The sequence below is a fragment of the Heteronotia binoei genome, chromosome 4 (genome assembly GCF_032191835.1).
Source record: "Heteronotia binoei isolate CCM8104 ecotype False Entrance Well chromosome 4, APGP_CSIRO_Hbin_v1, whole genome shotgun sequence".
In the NCBI taxonomy this organism is placed as follows: domain Eukaryota; kingdom Metazoa; phylum Chordata; class Lepidosauria; order Squamata; family Gekkonidae; genus Heteronotia; species Heteronotia binoei.
Genome location: NC_083226.1, coordinates 135,488,100 through 135,509,574, shown reverse-complemented (window position 1 = coordinate 135,509,574; position 21,475 = coordinate 135,488,100). Strand labels below are relative to the sequence as shown.

The 21,475-nt window shown below is 43.4% G+C and overlaps 1 protein-coding gene across 2 annotated transcripts; it reads left to right on the top strand.

Moving 5' to 3' along the window:
* Positions 1 to 7,305: 7,305 nt before the first annotated feature.
* ENC1 (ectodermal-neural cortex 1) lies at positions 7,306 to 20,514 on the top strand. 2 transcript variants are annotated; one of them, XM_060235812.1, is made up of 3 exons: positions 7,306 to 7,531; positions 13,399 to 15,201; positions 19,386 to 20,514. In XM_060235812.1, the coding sequence occupies exon 2, from the start codon at positions 13,411 to 13,413 to the stop codon at positions 15,178 to 15,180; it is 1,770 nt and encodes a 589-aa protein (XP_060091795.1). In that variant the 5' UTR covers positions 7,306 to 7,531; positions 13,399 to 13,410; the 3' UTR covers positions 15,181 to 15,201; positions 19,386 to 20,514. The 2 variants fall into 2 exon arrangements, with proteins under 2 accessions (XP_060091795.1, XP_060091794.1); XM_060235811.1 differs by having other exon boundaries at positions 7,427 to 7,511; positions 13,408 to 15,201.
* Positions 20,515 to 21,475: the final 961 nt, after the last annotated feature.

The following is a 21,475-nucleotide window of genomic DNA, read 5'->3' as shown; positions in this document are numbered from 1 at the left end:
GGTCCCAACCCACGAATTGAGATCTGTCTCCCAAGTGTTGCCCTTTGTGCTCCTGGCTGCAGAGGTGAGGCAGGTGGTAATTAGGGACAGGGCATTTTCAGAGATGGCATCTTGCCTTTGGAATGTCTTCCCTGGCACTGACCTTACTTCCCTTTAGTTGCCAGGCTAAAACATTGCTTTTTGACTAGATTTTCAGCTAGCAGGTTTTATATCTTCTCATTGTTTTGCAGTCTACTTCTGACCTAAGGTCTGCTTTATGGATATTTTAATGCTGCTTTTATGTCCCTGCTTGTTTTAATGGCTTGTTTTGTTTTTATATTTATCATTTTGTGATTATTCTTTTACTACACAATATGTTTTTGCTTGTAAGCCACCCCAACAGGACTCTGGACAGGGGGCGGATAAAAATTTACTGATTAAATAAATCAATAAATAAGAAACAGCCCATGAGAACTGGTGGAGGCAAACAGTGATAGCACTCCTCTGTGAAGATTCGTAGGTAATCCCATTATCGGAAGAGTTAGCCTCATTGTGAGAAAAGGCAAGCTGGAGGGGGAGCATCGGTGGTAACCTCACTATTAAGCCATTTGTTTGAATAAACTCGCCTGTGCAGGCTAAACCCATGTCAGAGGCTGACCTCTCTCCGGATGGTGTCACTTGCTAGTTCTTAACCACCGTTCACTTTCACCAGCGCTGAGGAAGAGCAAGAGCCTAGCCAGAGGGCAGATGACTGAGATGCCAGTGTGCTCAGTGATGGGTTGGGGCAGGTCCAGCACATTCCTCTTTTCTAGGTGCTTTGCTCTATATTGCAAAGTCATGTGTACAGTCTAAGAACTTGGTCCTATATCTTGCAGTAGTTAAGCAAACACTATTGAATGCATATTGGGCATGTGTATTTCACTTGAAGTTGAAGGGAGGTTTCAAACTTTGTTGAGCAGAGGTGAGATATACACCAATAAATACTTCTGCCCTTCCTTAGAGGACCATGTTCTATATTCCTCTATATTTGTGTAGCTTTGTATTTTTGTTCTTCTCATGTTGTTTGTTTTATAGTTTTGTTATTCTCATGTAAATTGATCTTGAGTAAAGAGAGGAAAAATGATGTCCTATGCTGTTTCAGTGGATTTCTTTGTGTTTCTTTGCTAGCTGGAAAATACTTCTATTTTTTTACAAACACTATCATATTTTTATTCTCCCCTTCCTTCAAGGAGCTCAGGGAATGCACACATGGTCCTCTTCTCCTCAGTTTCACCCTTTCAACGACACTGTGAGGTAGGTTAGGCTGAGAGAGAGTGACAGGCACAATGCCTCTCATTTATAGCCATGGGTGAGCTGGGACCTGGTCCTCTTCACTTCTAGTCTAACTGCTGGGTCACAATGCCCACTGTTAACGAGAACCCAGGTCCCAAACATGGACTGTCTGCCCAAACTCCATCTTGGATAAATTCATACCTTGCTGTCCATTTTAGCAGTTAGCAATGCCTTGCTTCAGAGAAGGTCAGGTCAGGACTTTTCTTAGTGAGGCTATGCTAATAGGTGGACAATACCTTGGGTGGAGACTGACCCATGGATGGGACATGTTCACTGGTTGCCAAGCTGTACAACCACCTGAATCTCTCAATGCAACTTCATTAGCAAATGCAGGTCTTCCTGAGTGCAAACTAGTTGCTAGTCACCAGATGGACTTGATGAAAACCTTGCTGGAAAGTCCCTTACCAGCCTGCCTCAGACATGGGTGAAACCTCCACCTTGCTAGTCCCTTTTGTTAGGTCAGGATATTCCCTTGCCTGGATGCAGTCACCTTTTGTTGCCCTTGTGGGTAGCCCCTCCCCCCATCTGCTTATTCTGGACTCACCTCAATCCCTAGACTTTAAAATCATTTATTTGGTTTTATTTTATGCTGGCTCCTGTTCCTATCAGAGTTCCACCATCTAAAGAGTGGTGGTGGTGGTGCACAGACTGCCATCTCTGCTTTTCTTTCTCTGGGATGTTTTCTTCACACAGCAGCAGCCTTCTGGTGCCTTCTAAATTATTTCATCAGGACCTCTGGGCACTTTACCTGAGTCCCTGCTCTCAGTTTCTGGGTCATCAAGACAGACAATGTATCCTGCCCAGCTTAGAAGACTAAAAGATAGGTAAATTCCTCCTCTTCCATAAGACTTGGACTTGTCATTCCCTTTCCCTTAAACTTTCTTTTCTCCTTCATTAACACCCCCCCTTCCACTCTTCCTTGTGCCTGTTCTCAAGCATGGAATTCTCACCCTGCCAGTGGTTTACTTCCTTTCACTCTCTCCTCGCATTTAACTCTTCATCTGTAGGACCTTCTGAACACAATTTCCCTGTTCTGATGCTTAGATACCTTTCAAAACCTGTAGCACTATGCTTTTCCTAAATAAATTCTAAACCTTATTATGAAAAGGATTTGGTTGTTTTATGATTACTGGTAGCGTGTTAGAGGCACTTTGAGATTGCCTGCCCACACTCTGCTCCCCCTGACAAGTGTATCAGTTTTTCAAGCTAGCCAGGCTGTGGAAGTGGGAAGAGGTTTCCCCTGCCCTGACAATGGGCTCAGTTTCCCCAAATTAGTCACAGTTCCGGGCAAGTGATCTGAACCCAAGAGAGAGTCCACTTGTTTCTAAGGATACACACGAAGGACAGTATATGTGGTAACACCATCAAGAATGCATTAGATACACTTAACCCAAAGAACATCATATTTCCAAGTCTTCTCACTGTTGTCTGTGTTGCTTTTATTCTTAAAACAGAAATGGACATTAGTTTTAAAAAAGAGAGCAATTGCATGTTTCCCCCCCCTTCTCCATGAAGAAAGAAAGAACTTGCCAAGCTGCCATGTGAAACTACAAACTTCCACTTGGGGAAGTTTAAATGGTTTCCTTTTTGCCTTCCTGTGAAGCTATTTTTAAACTCTAAGGTGATTTGCTGCTTTCCAGCCAGCTCCAGGCTCCTGCCCCCCAGGCTTGGGAATGAAAAGTGACTTAAGGGAGGCAGAAAAGCATCAGCACTCAAGCTAGCCAAGTGCTAACTATTAAGTATTTTAGCAGCATTAGGGGATCATCTGTTAAAAGGCAGCAAGCTTCTTGAATGTTCTTTAGCCTGCAGGCTGCTGAAAGTCAAGGAAAGCAGGCTGTCCTCCATGTCTTTTCCCACTGGGATTGCTGTGTCTCAGCTGGTCTTCTTCCCTAAAGGCTCCAGGGGTTTCTCCCTGTCTCCAGAGAGAGGCTTCTAGTTGTAAGCCTACTAGGAGAAGGCCTGAATCCAATCACATCTTTAGCCAATTCATGATGTAATGAGCATTTGCCTCTTTTTAACATTGCTCCAGGATGTGTGTAAATTAATGACAGTTTAGTTATCTTTGCCCAGTGTCCATGACAATGCTTGAGCAGTGTATGTGTATTAATTCTGCATTCTGCTCCCTTCTGTCTCCATAATTTATTCCTTTATATCAATTCCATGACTTCCAGTAGAAAAAGTAATTGGATCGCTATAGAAGTTTGCTTTCCATGTCACATAATGTTTTTTTACACCTTGCTCAGAGAGGAATAAGTGCATTAGGGCTACTTGTTGCAGCCCACACATTACCAGATATATTTATGAAAAAACTTCAGGGGAAAGGACAGTATTTATCTGTGCCGAATAGCCTATATAGTGTGCACCACATGAGAGCTGTTTTTTTTTTAAAATCAAGCATTGCCAGCCATTGGCTGGGAAGCACTTGGGAGGAAGGGAGAAATGCCTTGGCTGCAATGAAACTGACGTGTGGAGTACAGGGTTTGGGAAACAATTGAGCAGCATTTCTGCAGACTGGAAGCTTCCCAAAGATAGGATATGTTTATATTGAAACCAGCAGCATCCTATCCTTGCAAATGGAATGAGTCATGTTGGGGTACTTTGTTCTTTATCAGACTTTAAAGGCATACCCAGGCAACAAAACTGCACTTTGAAAATTAACTAGGTAGCATCTGCAGTTTTTTATTCCCATTCTGCTCTCCCCCTCTTTGACAGTGTACAAGTTTTCCCCTCCTAACACAAAGCAACACTAGGCATAGAGACTTCCAGTATAATATATCATGTTCCTGATTGCAGTCCTAAATATGAACATCCCCTCCAACACATACCCCATCTGGCTTGCTTTTAGAAGCGTGTACATACATAATAATTTCAATATGACCCATTAGTAATAGCAATTTAAAAAAAAGTTTGTCTTCATGCTGCCTTTTAGGTTCCTTGACTTTCAGGCATCATATAACTATGTTGCTTTTTAAAAGCTGGTAACAGGGCACATGCTGTCTCTTGGGCTCTGAGGTTGACTTTATTCTCTCACATCTTTCTGCTTTGTTTATCAATAACAGTAGTTCTCAATCAACTGGACACTGAGGTGCTGGCAAGGAAATTAGTTTATTCTTTCAATCATTGCAGCTATATCCCACTGTTCTTCCAAGGAGCTCAAAGCATATGAGGATGGAGTGAGCCACATTTTTCCTGACAAACAACCCTATGAGGCAGGCTAGGCTATGAAAGAATGACAGCCATTGGTTACCTAGTAAGCTATATGGTAAGATCTCCAAATGAGGTAAGTGGACAGTCACATGCAAAATGAGTAAGTGTAAAGTGTAAGTCACAATTGATTCATGGCAACCCCATAAAGCAAGGGGCTTTCAAGGCAAAGGAAAAGCAGAGGCATTCCTCTGACTTCCTCTGCGGAATCTTCCTTTGTGGTCTCCCTTCCAAGTATAGATCCTGTTTAACTTCTGAAATCTGACAAGATAAGGTTATACGATACCATTCCACTCTTGCTGTAAAGTGATGGACACTGGAGCGAAACAATCTTATCTTACATACCAACCAATGGGGCTTGAATTAATGGTGACTGCCCAGAAAACAGATATTGGACTTACAGTGTCTAAAATTCAACAGATGTCTAAAATGAAAGGGCAAATACTATGTTAGGAATTATTTGGAAAGGTATGATAATAAAACGTCTAGTACTATAATGTTTTTGCATAGATCTATGGCGTAGATGCTGCTGGATTACTGTGTAGAGTTCTGGATGCCCCATTTTTTAAAAGGATGTTTTGCAGCTAGAAAAAGTGGAGAAAGGGAAACCAAGATGCTCAAATGTTGGAGCACCATCCCTATGAGGGCAGGGCAAGGAGGCAGATGACCTAGGGCACTGTTGGCTGCCAAGGCATGGGAGTGTTCCAAGGGCTGCTGTACCTACTGGGGGCTTGGGGAGGCCCTTGGAGACTGTGGGAGACAGGTAGCATTGGCATTGTCTCCCCAGCAATTTCTGAGTCCAGGAGAGAGCAGAGGAGATGGTGTCTTTCTGGCTGTTTTGGAGGGAGAGTTGTCCTGGCAGCTCCTTGACCCTTTTGCCAGCATTTGGAGAGTGTGGGAGACAGGGCTGGCCCAACGCCCTGGGGCGCCCTAGGCAGACTTGCTGCCTGGTGCCCCCCCCCCAAATGCCCCCTGCGGTTCCCCCTCTGCAGCTCCGTGCCTCCTCCCTCCCTTCCCCACATGTCAATTGCAATGCTGGAACCGGCTCTAACGTCGCATTCCAGCAATCTAACCCCCGCCAGCGATAACTCGCTCGGCGTGTAAAACTGCGCCGCAGGGCCTTGTTTGCACTCTGTCTGGCGGACTGGCGTCCTGAAAGGGCGGCCTCACTGTCGCTGACTCCTCCCTTCCCCACTTCCTGGATAGGAAAGGAGTCAGCGACAGCGAGACTGGACAGAGTGCAAGCGAGGCCCCGTGGCGCGGTTTTACCAGCCGAGTGAGTCTTCGCCGGTGGAGGGGCCTTTAGATCACCAGAACGTGGCATTAGAATGTGACACATGGGGAAGGGAGGGAGGGGGAGGAGGCGCGGCGCAGAGGGGGGAGGTGCAATTTTTTGCCCCCCAACCTCCTGGCGCCGTAGGCAACCACCTAGTTTGCCTAGTGGGATAGCTGGCCCTGGGAAGAGCAGCAGCAGCATAAGAACATAAGAGAAGCCATGTTGGATCAGGCCAACAGCCCATCCAGTCCAACACTCTGTGTCACACAGTGGCAAAAAAAATTATATATACACACACACTGTGGCTAATAGCCACTGATGGACCTGTGCTCCATATTTTTATCTAAACCCCTCTTGAAGGTGGCTATACCTGTGGCCACCACCACCTCCTGTGGCAGTGAATTCCACATGTTAATCACCCTTTGGGTGAAGAAGTACTTCCTTTTATCCGTTTTAACCTGTCTGCTCACCAATTTCATCGAATGCCCACGAGTTCTTGTATTGTGACAAAGGGAGAAAAGTACTTCTTTCTCTACTTTCTCCATCCCATGCATTATCTTGTAAACCTCTATCATGTCACCTCGCAGTCGACGTTTCTCCAAGCTAAAGAGCCCCAAGCGTTTCAACCTTTCTTCATAGGGAAAGTGCTCCAGCCCTTTAATCATTCTAGTTGCCCTTTTCTGGACTTTCTCCAATGCTATAATATCCTTTTTGAGCAGCAGCAGTGTCTCTGTGGTCATTTTGGAGGGTGAGGGAGCCATCAGGAGAGGGCCCAGCACCAGGTGCAAGGGCTGTGGACATCTGGGCTCCCTGAGCACCGGCTTCGTGAGGTGAGACAGATGTGGGACAGTGGCAGATGGTGATGGCAGTGGCAGTGGACTTGGGAGGGTGGGGAGGGCCCCTAGCCACCCTCAAGAGGGGTTTAGATAAAAATATGGAGCAGAGGTCCATCAGTGGCTATTAGCCACAGTGTGTGTGTATACTCGGACAGATCCAAGGTCGCACAGTCACCATGAACCTTGGTGGTTAATTTGTACCCTATCCCGGAGCAACACCACCTTGACTCTGTTACATATCGCCATAAACCCACCAAAAGAGAGGCACGCATGCAGTTCCAGAGAGCCCTTCTTGCAGCAACAAGCCTCGTGCGAACGCTGTGGACGGCAGCCACTACTCGGTGCTTTTCTCCGGGATCCTGCAACCGAAACCGAAGGACAAGCCTAGTTTTGGCTCCTGCCTGAACTTCTTTCCCTCCCTTCTTCCGCGCAACCCATGTGACGCCCTGTCTGGCTACGTCGCCGCCGGGAGCTCCTCAGCAGTTCTGCCTCTCCCGCCCCCTGCGCGTCCCTCCCTCTTTGCATATTGCGACCCTCCCCGCCAGCAATCCATATAGCTGTTCCTCGCGCTAGCCGAGGCCAGAGGAGGAGAGGCTGGCTGCAAGCTGCGGCTCCACCTCCTTTTGCTTTTCCGCCGCCCGTACTTTACGCAAACGCGCCGGAGCAGTTGCTCGGGCAAGAGCGGGGCGTAGTTTACCCACGCGTCTTCTCTTGCCTTGCAAAGGGAGCACCGCCACCGCTGACTCGGGAGAAGGCAGCCGAAGGACGCGGAGAGGGAGCGAAGCCACGGAACTTGTGCGGGAAAGGGACCCCTTTCGGCTCTCTTTCTCTCCGTTGCGCTTCCATGCCGTGAGCTGCATGGTCAGGGGAGGCAGGACCTGAGCGTCCGGAGGAAGCACCGCCTGTAAGTTTACTCTGCCGTTCGGACTTCTTGCAGCGTTAAGGGGGCTGGCTGGTTTGCCCAGCGGTGTCGATGCATCTCCCGGGAGCAGGAAGCCCTCGCGGTCGGTGGGCTGGGTGTATATTTTACCCCCGTAGTCAGGGTTGAGTCTGATTGTATACAGATTTACTCAGAAATAAGAACCCCTGAGTTCCTTAGGGCTTTCCTCCACCAGTGCACGGATAGTGGTTTTCACTCTGAAACCTGTTTTCCGTGCCAGGGCTAAGCCCTGCAATGAATGCAGTGCATTTAAGAAGGGAGTACACGTGAGCATGTGCAAAGTTCCCCCTCACGACCCTTCTCCGCAGTGAGAAAAGAGGCTGCTGAGTCAGGAAGTGCAACTTTCAAGCTTGAATGAGACCTTCCAGGTCTCATCCTGAAACCGAGGCATTCTGTGTGTGCCATTCACCTGAGGTTTACTCCGGAGGCAGCGGCGATTGTTTATGCAGCGCGGAGAAGCGGAGATGGGTCGCTGCACCCTCCAGGCAGGGCACGTTTCTTCCTTTCCCGTCCCACAGGAAGAGGGAGGGTCAGAGGGTGTGCTGCATGCTTCCTTCCTCTCTATCTGCGCTCCCCGGGATGGCTCTGGTGTTTCATTTCAAAGGAAAGGGAAGCGCGGGGCGGCGGTTGACAGAGCTTTTGTGTTTTGGTGGGGGCGCACATGCTTTGCTGCCTTTCCAGGCTGCTGCGGAACGTGCAGATTGGAGATAGGAGAAAGCCCTGAGCTGCGCGAGTTTAGATTTCGGGGGTAACAGATCATGCGGGTCTGCAGAATACATCAATCGGAACATGGAACAAAACTCCACCCCCCCCCCCTCCAAAGGAGAGTTTGGAGGATGTGTTGCCTGGATTACTAGATTTCAAAAATAAGAGGTTGTGGCACCTGTGGATATAAAGTTGAATTTTAACCCTTCCCGTGATAATCTGAAATACAAAAGGATAGCAGGCAACCCTAGTAGTTCGCTTCTAGATCATTTCACATCGGGGCTGGTCACTCGCTGTGGAAGAGCTTCTTTAAACTAGGTGTGTGTTTATCCACCTGCCCTTTGTATATTTAAAAAAGTATGCAAAGGATTGTCCAAACATTAGGTTCCATGCTAGATCAAGAGAATGAATTTAGGCAGCAATGCCCATTGAAATCTGGGCTTACTTCCAAGTAAGCATGTGTAAAATTGTACTGAACTGTTTCTGCACCCCTGTGCTCGCTGCACACCTGGGAAGAAAGCAGAATAGTGATTGGTGTTGAGCTTGAATAGCTTTGAGGTATCAATGGCTGGGAGGTTTATAAACCAAAACTAGCTGAATGAACAACAGAGTGGAATCTTTAGCAACTCATATAGAGGGTACATGTGATAAGGAATGAAGAAATGTATCAATATTTGCTTAGTAACAAGTCTACCTCTCAAGTAGGTCCTTTGAAGTCAGAGAGAGAACTGTGCACAGGATTTAGGGGTAAAACTATTAAACCTTGAGGCAAAAGTCTTTCTTTCAGATTTGGCAGGGTACTGTTGCTGCATACAAAGAACATGATGTTAGTAAATCGAGACATCGTGTCAGAACAAGGTGTTTCAAATTTCTAAAGATCAAACTGTATTTTTATATATATTCCACTGTAACTTTGGGAAGACTTATGAGTAGTCAGGAGGGAAGATAAGATATCTAGAACTTGTTTTCTCTCTCTTACTGTGCAACAAAATTAAATCATTTCATTGACTTGGCCAGCATGCTGTCTTCCAAGTCCAAAGCAAATTGTAATAACTAAGGCGATTCCTCAAGTTCAGAGACTAGTGAATATATTCACTGTAATGCCTTGGCTTGTGAGTGTGTAACATGGAGAAGGCTGCTGGAAACAGTATGTGGGATCTGATCAGCTTGGCACTTCTTATGCTGTTCTTAAAACAGCTCGGAACAGAAGAGCATGCATGAGCCATCAGCTGTATTTGATGTGCTGCCTATTGAATTCCCAGTGGTGCAATGTTTTAATTCAAGCTGTATGTCTTCAGTAAGTCATGTTGAGCCTACCAACCCATTCTTACTTTATAGGGAATTTTGCCTGAACCTTATTGCCTCATTCTTTTTTAAATTTTGCTTAATGCCTCTGTAAATTACCTTTGCTAAAACATTTGAGGTTTGCATAATTTGCACAACAAATGGAGGAACAAAATGTTCCAGGAGACTGTTTGGAATGCAGCACAGCCCTACTTATTTAGGACCCGGTCAGGCACCCAGCATGTCCAGGTAATCGGAGATTCATATGAATGGGTGTGTTGAGTACATAGGGCTCCTTTTGAGATGGAGCTGTGTGGAAATCAGCCAGTACTTTCATATTATTTGAAACCATATTATCAGTGTTCTTTATTTTTCATTGTAGAGAGGGGTTCTGTTGTGTTCTTAACTACTTGGGTGGAAAGTGTATTGGCACAGATGCTCATTAAGGTGTTATTTTTAAAAATGATCTTTTTATCAGGGCATATTTTCTTGGTTTGAGAATTGATGGGAGATAAATATGAGAAGTGTGTGTGTTTTTTATCCAGTTTTGTTTACCCTGTCTTGAATTCTTCTGAAGTTACAATTTTCCTATGGAAGACAGAGCTTTAGCTTGACAAGAGCAACCTTTCCAGCACATGGCTTGCTGACATTCTGTACCTAGACTAGGGGACACTTTCATGTGCAAAACTGAGACTTAATAGAATTGCCTTTCCAGTATAGTTGTCCTGGTCAGTGTACTCATTGTTAGTCCCCCACACAAATGGTCACTAGATGCTAATCTCAAAAGGATGCTTTATTAGGTTATTGTTTAGGCTGTTGCTCAGATGGTAAGGAGCTTCGCCCCTGTGTGATGATGTAAGACCTAATGGGACTTTTGCTTTTTAAGTAGTAGCTAAAACTGGGCTGACTTTGGTTGTGCTTCATCAAAACCTTATTTTTTTTTTCTTATCAGCCTAGAAGTATAAAGATTCTACCCCTACAGAGATCAAGGAGAAAATAATTATAATTTCATATTTGAGAGGCTTCTTACTTGGTTAAGTTGGGTTTTGGGATACTATTGTAGCTGTATTTCAGGCCTGCTTCTCTTCTTTCATGCTGCTCATGACATAACAGTGCTTCAGATGACATGAGGTAGTGGAGTGAAGTGATAATGGATGTCCTTCTAGCTGTTCCTGCTGAGGTTAGAGGCTGGAAGATCTTGGAGGCATCACTGTTTGGTAATGCTAAATTAGGACTGAGCAGGAAAACTGTTGACCTTGAATGGTCAAAAACATTAGAAGATAGATTCATAGTATGTACCAAGTTATGTCAGGATTTACCTGATGGAATGTAACTGATGAGGAAATAATATAATTTAGCTTTTTCCCCTAAGTGCAGCAGGGGGTTCATTGAGGGTAATCATTTGGCAACAATGTAAATTTAATCCAGGATTAGCTTCTGGGGCGCTTGAATGTCAAATTAATGTTTATTCTTTGTCAGATAACTTGATTAGATGAAGTGGCTTCTAACAGTCATACTGTACTCTCTGAGAGATATGTATATGAGACTTCATTGGTTTTTCTTTTTTGGGTAACAGCATTCGTAATTACTTGCACTCTGCTATGTTAATGCAGAAATGCGACATGATGCCCAAATTGCATTCTCCAGATTATGCGACTGCTTTGCAAAATGTAACACAGGGCAAAGATTTTCATGAAGCTGTTCATGCGGTATGATGGTTACTAAACTAAATACCAAAATCCAATTAATAAAATAATATTTTACTGTTAAGGATGACTGGCATCTAGTGTAGGTTGAAGTGTGCTCCTTAAATTGTACAATAACTGCTTGCCTGGCTTCCTTGAGGGTTACTTAGCTCGTGTAGAAAGTTATTTTAAATAGAAGGCTGTACAAGCATTGAAAGAAAATAACCTTATAGTAACAATGAGGGAGGAGGGTTGGGAGTTCTCTGTAGTTGCCTGTCGTCTTTTCTCCAAGGCAAACTGAGGCATCAGGACTGTAGCCAAGCCCTGTGGTCAGCTTGCATTTTACAGCAGGTCTGTTCACCCTGAACTCTCATGTTTATAGAGCTTGGCCAAGTCCTCTGAGGTAGATCTGACTCATCACCCAATAGCAAATTAATGAATACTTCAGCTTCTCTCTCTTCAGGTTCTGTTGACTCTTTCTGGCTGGGTGACAGGTTTAATCTTGTGGGAAAGTTTCATGGAGGTCATGACAAATTGCATTTTTCCTGTCTTTCAAACCACCTTTCTTCCTACGTTTGGCCTATGCTGAAAAGATGTAGGCTTTCCCTCTGGGCTGAAATGGTTTCTATGAAACCTCAGTAAAACCTGGTTTGGCCTGTACAGCAGGCAGACCTCACCCCCACAGGGCTTGAAACTCAGGTCTGAGCAAGAGAGCTTTCTGTTGTGGTCAGCTGTATTATTGTGGTAGGACCCCCATCTTCTACTCAGCAGCTTCCTATCCTAACAAATGCCCTCTTTGAGACCCTCCCCAACTCCCCCATCCTCATGTTCTTAAATAAGTTCTTAAATGATCTGGGGAATTTTGTCTCACTGTAAATCTTCCTTTTGTTAAGGTGCCTGTCCTGTGTAGAGTCTTGTTGCCACAACTCTGAACTCTATCTTATTAGTAGATCTTACAGTACTTTGGCAGTGTACTTAAAGGAAAAGTATTATGCATATACTGTTGCCCTTCTTTTCTCCCCAGTGGAGACCCAAAGCAGTGTACAAATACAAAACACAAACATAAAATGCCTAGCACAATACATAATATTTTGAACTAGTAACTGGATTCCTTCAGCCCAGTTCAGTCGGGTGTAGGTGACAACCCACTGGCAGAGACAGAAGAGTGCTTTGCCTCGCACCTCTAATCATACTCAGTGTTCAGTACCTGTAATATGAAGAGAAACTCCCATAGGGATTACTAGGTTTGCCCTGGTAAAGGGGGGGCGATGTACTGTAGAGTTTCCAGCTCCAGGTCGGGAAACTCCACAAGATCTGGGAGGTGGAGCCTGGGGAGGACAGGGACCTCAATGGGGTACATTACCATAGAGTCCACCCTCTAAAGCATCCATTTGCTCCAGGCAGACTGATTTCTGTAGTCTGGAGATGAACCATATACTTTCTGAAACTAACTAAATCTTCTTGAGATATTGTTCTCCTCTTGAGTACCTAGTTCTCTTTCTCTTAAAAGAAACCCAGAGTCCTATTTTGTTTCATCATGTTGGTCAAATTGCACTGTTTGAAATTTGGGCTGCTGTAGAAAGAAGGAGTCACTGTGAGTTAGCTTCCACCCCATAACATTTGGGTGAGTAGTTCTTTTAAAATGTAAAGAGTGGGGTCTCTCTCTTCTTTGGCTATGTGGGACTATCTTTCAGACTATCACTTTAATGAGTTTTATATAACTTTAACAAGTTTAATTTGAGGGTGCTTGTGTTCCATGCGGTATTTTTACATTCCTGAAGTACTGTGTTTTGCTGCTGTGATTAAAAACAAAAGTATGCTTTAAGTATGTGTATATGTACATATTTGTAAATCAGCTGCTTTACATTTGGGTGTGAGAAAAAAACAGAGCTGTCTATCTCTTTTATTTTCCCCCCATCCTGACTTACACTGCCACTGTACATTGCCATGAAAGCAGGAGATCTGGTTTGCCAAGATGAACTTGTTGTCTTGAGCAATACGTTTTTAGAATGTGCTACTCAGGAAATTCATTAGAAAGATACAAATATGCAACAAGTTCTTTGCCTTCAGATGTTGTTCAACACTGCTCAGCATACATACAAGTTGCTTTGTTCTCCCAAGATGCCTTAACTATATTTTATTTATTTATTTATTTAGGTGTGGAAGAAAATGTCCGTGAGCATGCATGAGAATCGCAAGTCCAGAGCCAGCACTGGCTCTATAAATATATATTTATTCCACAAATCTTCATACGCTGATAGTGTCCTTACTCATCTAAACCTTCTGCGCCAGCAGCGTCTTTTTACAGATGTCCTTCTTCATGCTGGAAGCAAGTCATTCCCTTGCCATAGAGCTGTCCTAGCAGCTTGCAGTCGGTATTTTGAAGCAATGTTCAGTGGAGGGCTCAAAGAAAGCCAAGCCAGTGAAGTCAACTTCCATAATTCTATCCACCCAGAGGTTCTAGAACTGCTCCTAGACTATGCTTACTCCTCAAGAGTCATCATCAATGAAGAGAATGCAGAGTCTCTTTTAGAGGCCGGTGACATGTTGGAATTCCAAGACATCCGGGATGCCTGCGCAGAATTCTTGGAAAAGAACCTTCATCCCACTAATTGCCTTGGCATGCTTCTTCTGTCAGATGCTCACCAGTGTACCAAACTTTACGAGCTCTCTTGGAGGATGTGCCTTAGCAACTTCCAGACAATTAGCAAAAGTGACGATTTTCTTCAGCTCCCCAAAGACATGGTTGTGCAGCTTCTGTCAAGTGAAGAATTAGAGACTGAAGATGAACGCCTGGTCTATGAGTCTGCCATGAACTGGGTTAACTATGATCTCAATAAACGGCACTGTTATTTGCCTGATCTACTGCAGACTGTGAGACTGGCTCTCTTGCCAGCCATCTATCTAATGGAGAATGTAGCAACTGAGGAGCTTATCACTAAGCAAAGGAAAAGTAAAGAGACTGTAGAAGAAGCAATAAGGTGCAAGCTGAAGATTTTACAGAATGATGGTGTAGTCACCAGCTTGTGTGCAAGACCTCGGAAAACTGGCCATGCCTTGTTTCTTCTGGGAGGACAAACCTTTATGTGTGACAAGCTGTACCTGGTGGACCAAAAAGCAAAGGAGATCATTCCAAAAGCAGACATCCCAAGCCCAAGGAAAGAGTTTAGTGCATGTGCTATCGGCTGTAAAGTCTACATCACTGGTGGCCGGGGATCTGAAAATGGTGTCTCAAAAGATGTTTGGGTGTATGATACACTTCATGAAGAGTGGTCCAAGGCAGCTCCCATGCTGGTAGCTCGATTTGGTCATGGTTCTGCTGAACTGAAACACTGTCTGTATGTTGTAGGAGGGCACACAGCAGCCACCGGCTGTCTTCCAGCATCTCCTTCAGTATCCTTAAAACAAGTAGAACAGTATGACCCCGTGACCAACAAATGGACAATGGTGGCTCCACTTCGGGAAGGAGTAAGCAATGCAGCTGTAGTCAGTGCAAAGCTGAAGCTATTTGCTTTTGGTGGTACTAGTGTCAGCCATGATAAGCTACCCAAAGTTCAGTGTTATGACCTGTGTGAAAACAGGTGGACAGTACCAGCTACCTGCCCCCAACCATGGCGATACACAGCTGCGGCAGTCCTGGGCAACCAGATATTTATTATGGGTGGAGACACCGAATTTTCTGCATGTTCAGCTTATAAATTCAACAGTGAAACTTACCAGTGGACTAAGGTGGGAGATGTGACAGCTAAGAGAATGAGCTGCCATGCAGTAGCATCTGGGAACAAGCTGTATGTTGTTGGAGGGTATTTCGGCATCCAGAGATGCAAAACGTTAGATTGCTATGACCCTACACTAGATGTATGGAACAGCATAACCACAGTGCCCTACTCACTCATTCCTACTGCATTTGTGAGTACATGGAAGCATCTCCCTTCGTAACTGCATGTATGGCTTATACAGGTGAGAAACCTTACCTGAACTTAAAGATGGATACTTTACCTTTACAACCTGTCTCATCTGTAGACTTCAACAGTATGTGGAACTTTTTTCCAGAGGAGAAAGGGAATAGGATGATTTAGCAAATGCCATATTGTATTAAGACAGTCAGTAATGGGACTCAGCTCTTTACTAGGTTGCCTGGTTCACACAGGATGTTTTGTTCAGTGCTGTTAATAGTGTCTTCTGACCCCACATATGCATTTGTGCGGTTAATGTAAAGTGTGGATCGTGCAATCGTAGGTACAGCCCACAAAAATTCCTGAGTTAATTGTAGAATTTTGTTCAGCTAATATGACTGTGGGCATTTTTTCTGGATGGGTACCTGTGATGTCCCTCTGGTCACATTTACAGAAGCATGTGTCTGGAAGTAGCCAGAGCTAATTGTGCACAGAATCATCATACACTGTCAAGATTGTATGATGATTGTGTAGATGAATGGTATGACGGATGATTAAACGTTCACTTCTAACTAATTAATTTTCCTATTAACTGATGATGCCTTGAGTGCATGCGATTAGCATGGTCATACCATTGTTTACCAGATTCCTCTAATGACTGCAGTTACTTGGGGAAAAAGTTAAATTGAAATCAGGAAGCTAATTACACATTCATGTATTTATGATTATGGATTAAGCTGGCAGGTTGTTGGTGTTGATGTGTAATTTGGCAACTATAATCTGCTTGAGTGGGCTGTCCAAACATTATTGTTTTGGTCCTGTCCTTCCTCCACAGAGCTCAGGGTTGTGTGGGTGGCTTCTTTACCCTCCATTTTATCCTCCCAACAACCCTGTGAAGTAGGTTCAGTTGACAAACTGACTGGCCCATATATATCCATCCAGCTGCTTCTGGGAAAAGCCTGTGACAATTTCAGATGTAGGACCATCTGAGACTGTTGCCGCCTCTTACAGCTGATCCTGGTGGAATTGGAATATTTTTCACTTTTAAGAAGAAAGCATCTGCTTTGGGGAGGGGCGGGGAGTAGCTCCTGTGTGTGATGATGTATCATGCTGACCTGATGCCTGTAAGAAGACATGCCACTTGGTTCAAGTCATAATTTCATCTGCAGTTCAGAGCATTCTAAAGCGCATAAATTTTACTTTATAGCTTTGTGCAGTGACCCAAATTCACACCTGATGATGTGAGCAGGTGCAATATTGGTGACCTCAGTGGAATGGCATCTGCTTACAAACTTCTTTGAATTGGAGTTGGCTTGTGCAGGTGGCTTTGTAGATTTTTTGCTGCTCTTGCAAATGTTTTCCCTCTTCTGATGTGTTTTCATTTTGAAACGCCAATAAAATCTTACTTACAAGTAACGTTTTCTTAACAAGAGGCTAGCAGTTGATTGAAATGTATTTACTGCACAGTCTCATGCACATTTCCTCCAATTTAAGCTCATTGAAATGAATGGGTTTAGACTGGAGTAAATCTACATTGGATTACTCTGTTTGACTGAGACTGGACTCCTAAAAACATTTACTTTCTTAAAAATATACCTGCTTGTTTCATATTATTATTAACTCAATACTATAAGCCCTGCTGACTTCATTGCAGTTTACTCCCAAGTAAAAATGTACAGAATGGCAGCCTTACTAGACTAGTTGCACTAAAACTGACATAATGCAGTTTTTAAAAAAATCTTTAAAAATTATCCCCAGAATGTCAAACCACATATTAACTAGCAGTAGAGCTGTTCCAGTGGAAGTTGTCCAAGGATTGCAGATCTGTTTTCTAAACATATAGATACAGATATATATACAGATACATGCCCTGTTATTTCTGTTAGGGCTTGGATAATGGACCATAAATTCACTCTAGTTGTAAAAGCTCCTTGGCATCCTTTTCATAAAAGGAAATGGGAAAGTGGCCTTGCAATAAAAGCAGGAGAGTCTATTATCTTTCTAACTGACTAAAGGACCAAAATAGGGAGAGCTGTTTAGAAATAGTTGTCACATATGTGGCAGATCAGGCTGTTTGAAGCACAGGTCCATCAGCCAATATGGTTGGCATATTGCATGCTTGGTTAGTACACTTTGGCCCCTTTTCCATAGTTCATGTGGTAGAATACCTAGCTGGCCCAATACTGTCATTCTTGTGAAACCTGTCAGTCATATTTCCCTTCTACTGTACATGTGTTCCATTTTTTTGTCAGAAAGCTGACTTACGGTTGACCTCTGGCTTCTGTCAAGATGCTGCTCAGCTTCACACTGCTTTAGCTTTGCCCAGAAATAGAAGTGGGCACTCCTACATCATTGAAATGTAATGTAATGTGCTTTATGTGATTCAGGTTGAAGTTTGACTAAATGCTGTAGGTTTGCATGGTGTGCCAGTCCTGAATTGAAGTTAAAAGTTTGGGCCCACATCAGGCTCCCCTTTTTTGTTTGGAAAAAAAGGGGAAGTCCTGGATTTTGTTCATTTTGGAGAAAACACATGTATTTGAGAATATCTTGTATGACTATAGCTAACTGTGAATCCCCTGTAAACTCAGAATTCAATCACATAAAACATGAAGTTGAGAGAGAACTAAGCACACCTCCTTTTCAAATCACACCATTTATTATTTTGGTGCTGATTAATATGATTATCATACTAGTCAGACATTTTTAGAATTGTTCCAAGAAAAATACTGATGCATTCTTTCAGGATTTCATTGAAATGGTTGAAATAGTTGAGGGGTATAAAAGAATGTGATGTGTATATTCAGAGGACTGCCCTTTCAAGTTAATAAGGGCACAGAGCAAATTTGCTTGCCCTGCTGCTCCCCTCCTCCCCTTTCCTTAGCTTAAAGATAACTGAATGGATGTGGCCCTAGACTACAGTCTCTGGCTTTGCTCGTTCATCCTGCTAGTAGGGTCTTGCTAGCTCCTGCTGTTCTGTCAGTGGGAGGGAGGGACAGAAAGGAAATTACTTCTGATTGTGCTCATTTTCATGGTGCTGTGTGGCCCTGGCCTGAGCGCAGTTAGGGAGATCTTGGTCTGGTTTGTTTCTTCCTTCAGAATTAATATTGTGGGTCAAGTGGCTGAAGAAGTTGTGAGGTGAGGACAGTGACACAGTGGACATAGGAATGGGCATAATAAACAAGGAATATTTCAAAAGCAGCAAAAGGGTTTGTGTGTGTGGGAGGGGGGTGTCTGTCGTTAAACTGCTGGATGTTGCAAGCCAGGGCTGAACAGTTACCCACTGTACTGAGCCAGAGGAGAGCATTCATAACTGAGCTTGAAGCTTTCAGTAATGCACGTGTACATCCAAATCAATTGCCACCATGTTAACTGGAGTAGCTTTGCCATTATACCAACAGAAATCCCATCAAAACTTTGCCTCATACGTTTTGGCAGTGCTATTAATTGCTACTTTAAAAATCAGCGTGGTGCCTGGTTTGGGAACTGGCTCTTAGCATAATGGAGTGGGAAGATGCGGTACAGACGCCAAACTGTGGCATCCAAAGCCAGTATTTTGCACTGAATAATCAGCTTTCAGAAAGGGCTTCAATAGGGGAGGCATTGAAGCATACCATATTGTCACATGACAAAGCGCAGTGAAACAGAGTTCTGACATAATGAATAGCAGAAACCTTTTAAATAAGGGGATTAATATGTCTGCCATTCATATGCTGAATCAATTCTATTCAGGATTCTCCATGGTTAACAGAGGGCATTGGTTGGAGATTCTCTTCTTCCAGCAGGCTGGCTTTTCCCTCTTTGCTAGTTTGATTTGGCTCATGACCAAAGTGGCTAGCCTGCGACTTCTGTCAGGCAACTTCTTTCTTGTTGGAGAGAGATGGCATTAGGTGGTTTTTGTCTGTCTCTCTGCCATATTAACTTACTTGTATAACTCAGGGAAGAATTTGATACAGATTTGGTCTATAGAATATAAGCCATATTTTTACCACAAGTAATTTACATTTAGCAGAAAAGTCCACCATGGATACTGTCAGAAAAAGGAGATATTAATTGGAGTGGCAGTATCTGGTTTTCAGCAAGTTTAATTTGTTTACTTGATTAGTCATCAGCAGCTAGCTAAAAAGACACCAACTTTTTGTGTCAGTGGGGCCCAGACTGAAATTTTCTCTGAATTGTTACAGACTTGATGATGGCATGTGAGTTCACCAAACTCTTTTAAAACTTTTCTTCATTCTTTCTTTCATTTAGTTTATTCCATTATTTGGCAAAGAAAGTAGAGCTTCAGCGGTGGAGAACTGGCTTTAATGAAGAAATTTTTTTGTTTGAGTTTGAAGAAAATCTTCTGCACCTTCGACATTCTTAAAGCTGGTAATGAAGGAATGGAGGAAGACCATTGTCTTCAGTATATCAGGACATGGTTAAACTATGAATGAATGAACTTCTGATCTGGTCTCTGTGTTTGTAATTGTGGATTAATGTCAAGTTTAATCAGCCCTTCAAAGCAAGGGTGGGGGGGAGGGGGGAGAATATGGACTTCTTCAGAACTGCACAACCCTTGATTTTCATGGACTTTGCCGTTATTGTGTGTGGAATTTGAAATGGTTGTCCCCTTTCTTTGTGACAGTTTGAAGCAGCAGCAGCAGCTGCACAGGAAGTGGGCCAGATCTGGAGCTGTGAGATGTCTTTGTGAATGAAGTTGCAGCTGTATCCCCTGCCACTGAGATGAGCTTGTTTTCTTAGGATTGCCCAGAGCATCAGTTGGAAATGGTTGAGCTGTATAATTGTAGCTGCCACAAGTAACTGTCTACTTGCTAAAGAGCAAGACAGCTTCAAAGGGAGGGGGGCTGCTTGCAGCATTGGCAGGAGGAGGCAGATGACTCCCTCCCCCCAAATATTTGATTTCCTATTGTATTTATTAATTGCTACCACTGTCCTGCTTCAAAATTATTTGTTGTAGATATAGATATTTATTGTTCAGTTCTTGCATGCTGAAACAATGCCTACAGATTGTCTTAAAAGTTGTAAGTAAGGGCTTATGTGAATCGTATGTTTTGCACATTCTGTGGTCTCTGACTTTGCTCTGCTGCACATGAAAAAGGCTGAGTAATATTCAGGGAGAGGAGGACGAGGTCAGCAATGGAAGGTTTTCAAGGCAGTGTCTTAGATTACACACCTACTAAAGGAAGAAGTCATGGGGGTCACTTTCTCAGGCCACTGACTCTCCAGGTGACATGGGATGTGGCTTGTTGATAGTATCCCTGTTACGCTTTGCCTAGTCATGCCTTTTTGAATGAACTCAACTGGAAACAGCCACAGTCACTTAGCAGCTTTCTTTTTGTGCAGCTTCCAACACTACTGGAAAAAGATAAATTGGGGGTGGGGTGGGGGAGGAAAACCCTGGCATTTTTTTTCCTGTGCACAGAGCCCTGTTCTTGGCATTATCCAATGATTGTTTTATTTATTTATTTATTTTTGCATAATAGGATGTTTACCATTGCCATGTTTATTTGACCAATGGGAACTTTTCTGATTCAAAATAAGTAGGAAGGTATTTTGGAGTGTAGCTTTCTCTCCATTTTTTTTTAATATTAACTGGATATATTTTATTTTAAGGGATGAACCATGTATGTGCCCTTCTCTCCCCCCTGACTATTATACAAGTTCAGCATATTTTTAATGACAGAGGGAAAAGGTTGCTAAATCATCAAACATTTGGATTACTTTGCATTAATTTGAAAGAAAGGCTTTCAAATACTTGGACCTGGAAGTGTCACACAGGACCCTGGTTAAAGAGATTTCTAAATGTGTCCCCCCTCCCTCCAATTTATTACCTTAAGTTTGTTCGTACTGTAAAGCTTAATGGCATTGAACCCTTGGCATTGAACACACATAGTTTCTTTGCCAGACTTTAGTCTAAAAGGCACTATTGACATGCATTTGAGTTCATAAGAATTAGTACAGCCCAGACTACAAAACTGCCAGGCCTCTATCATGGTTGGTTGTCATGCCTGAACATTGTATACACAAGGTTATTTTGAAATGCATGCATGCATGCTTTTAAAAAGTCACAGTGATGATGCCTGCCTACATCATGATGAAGGTGATGCTTTAGCACAAATCCTAAGAGCTTTTGCCACTTGGGGAAAAAAAACCATTTACAGACCTCAAGAATTTTGTCATGGCTACCATTGACTAATTTTCCTGACTCTGTATATATTCATTTCTGAAATAGTGTGTTAATAAGAAATGAATTGTGTTCCATTTTTCAAATAGCTGTGGCTCTTAAATATATTAGGTTTTTGATGAATGATTCCTGTAGTTCAGAGGTTCTTACTTTA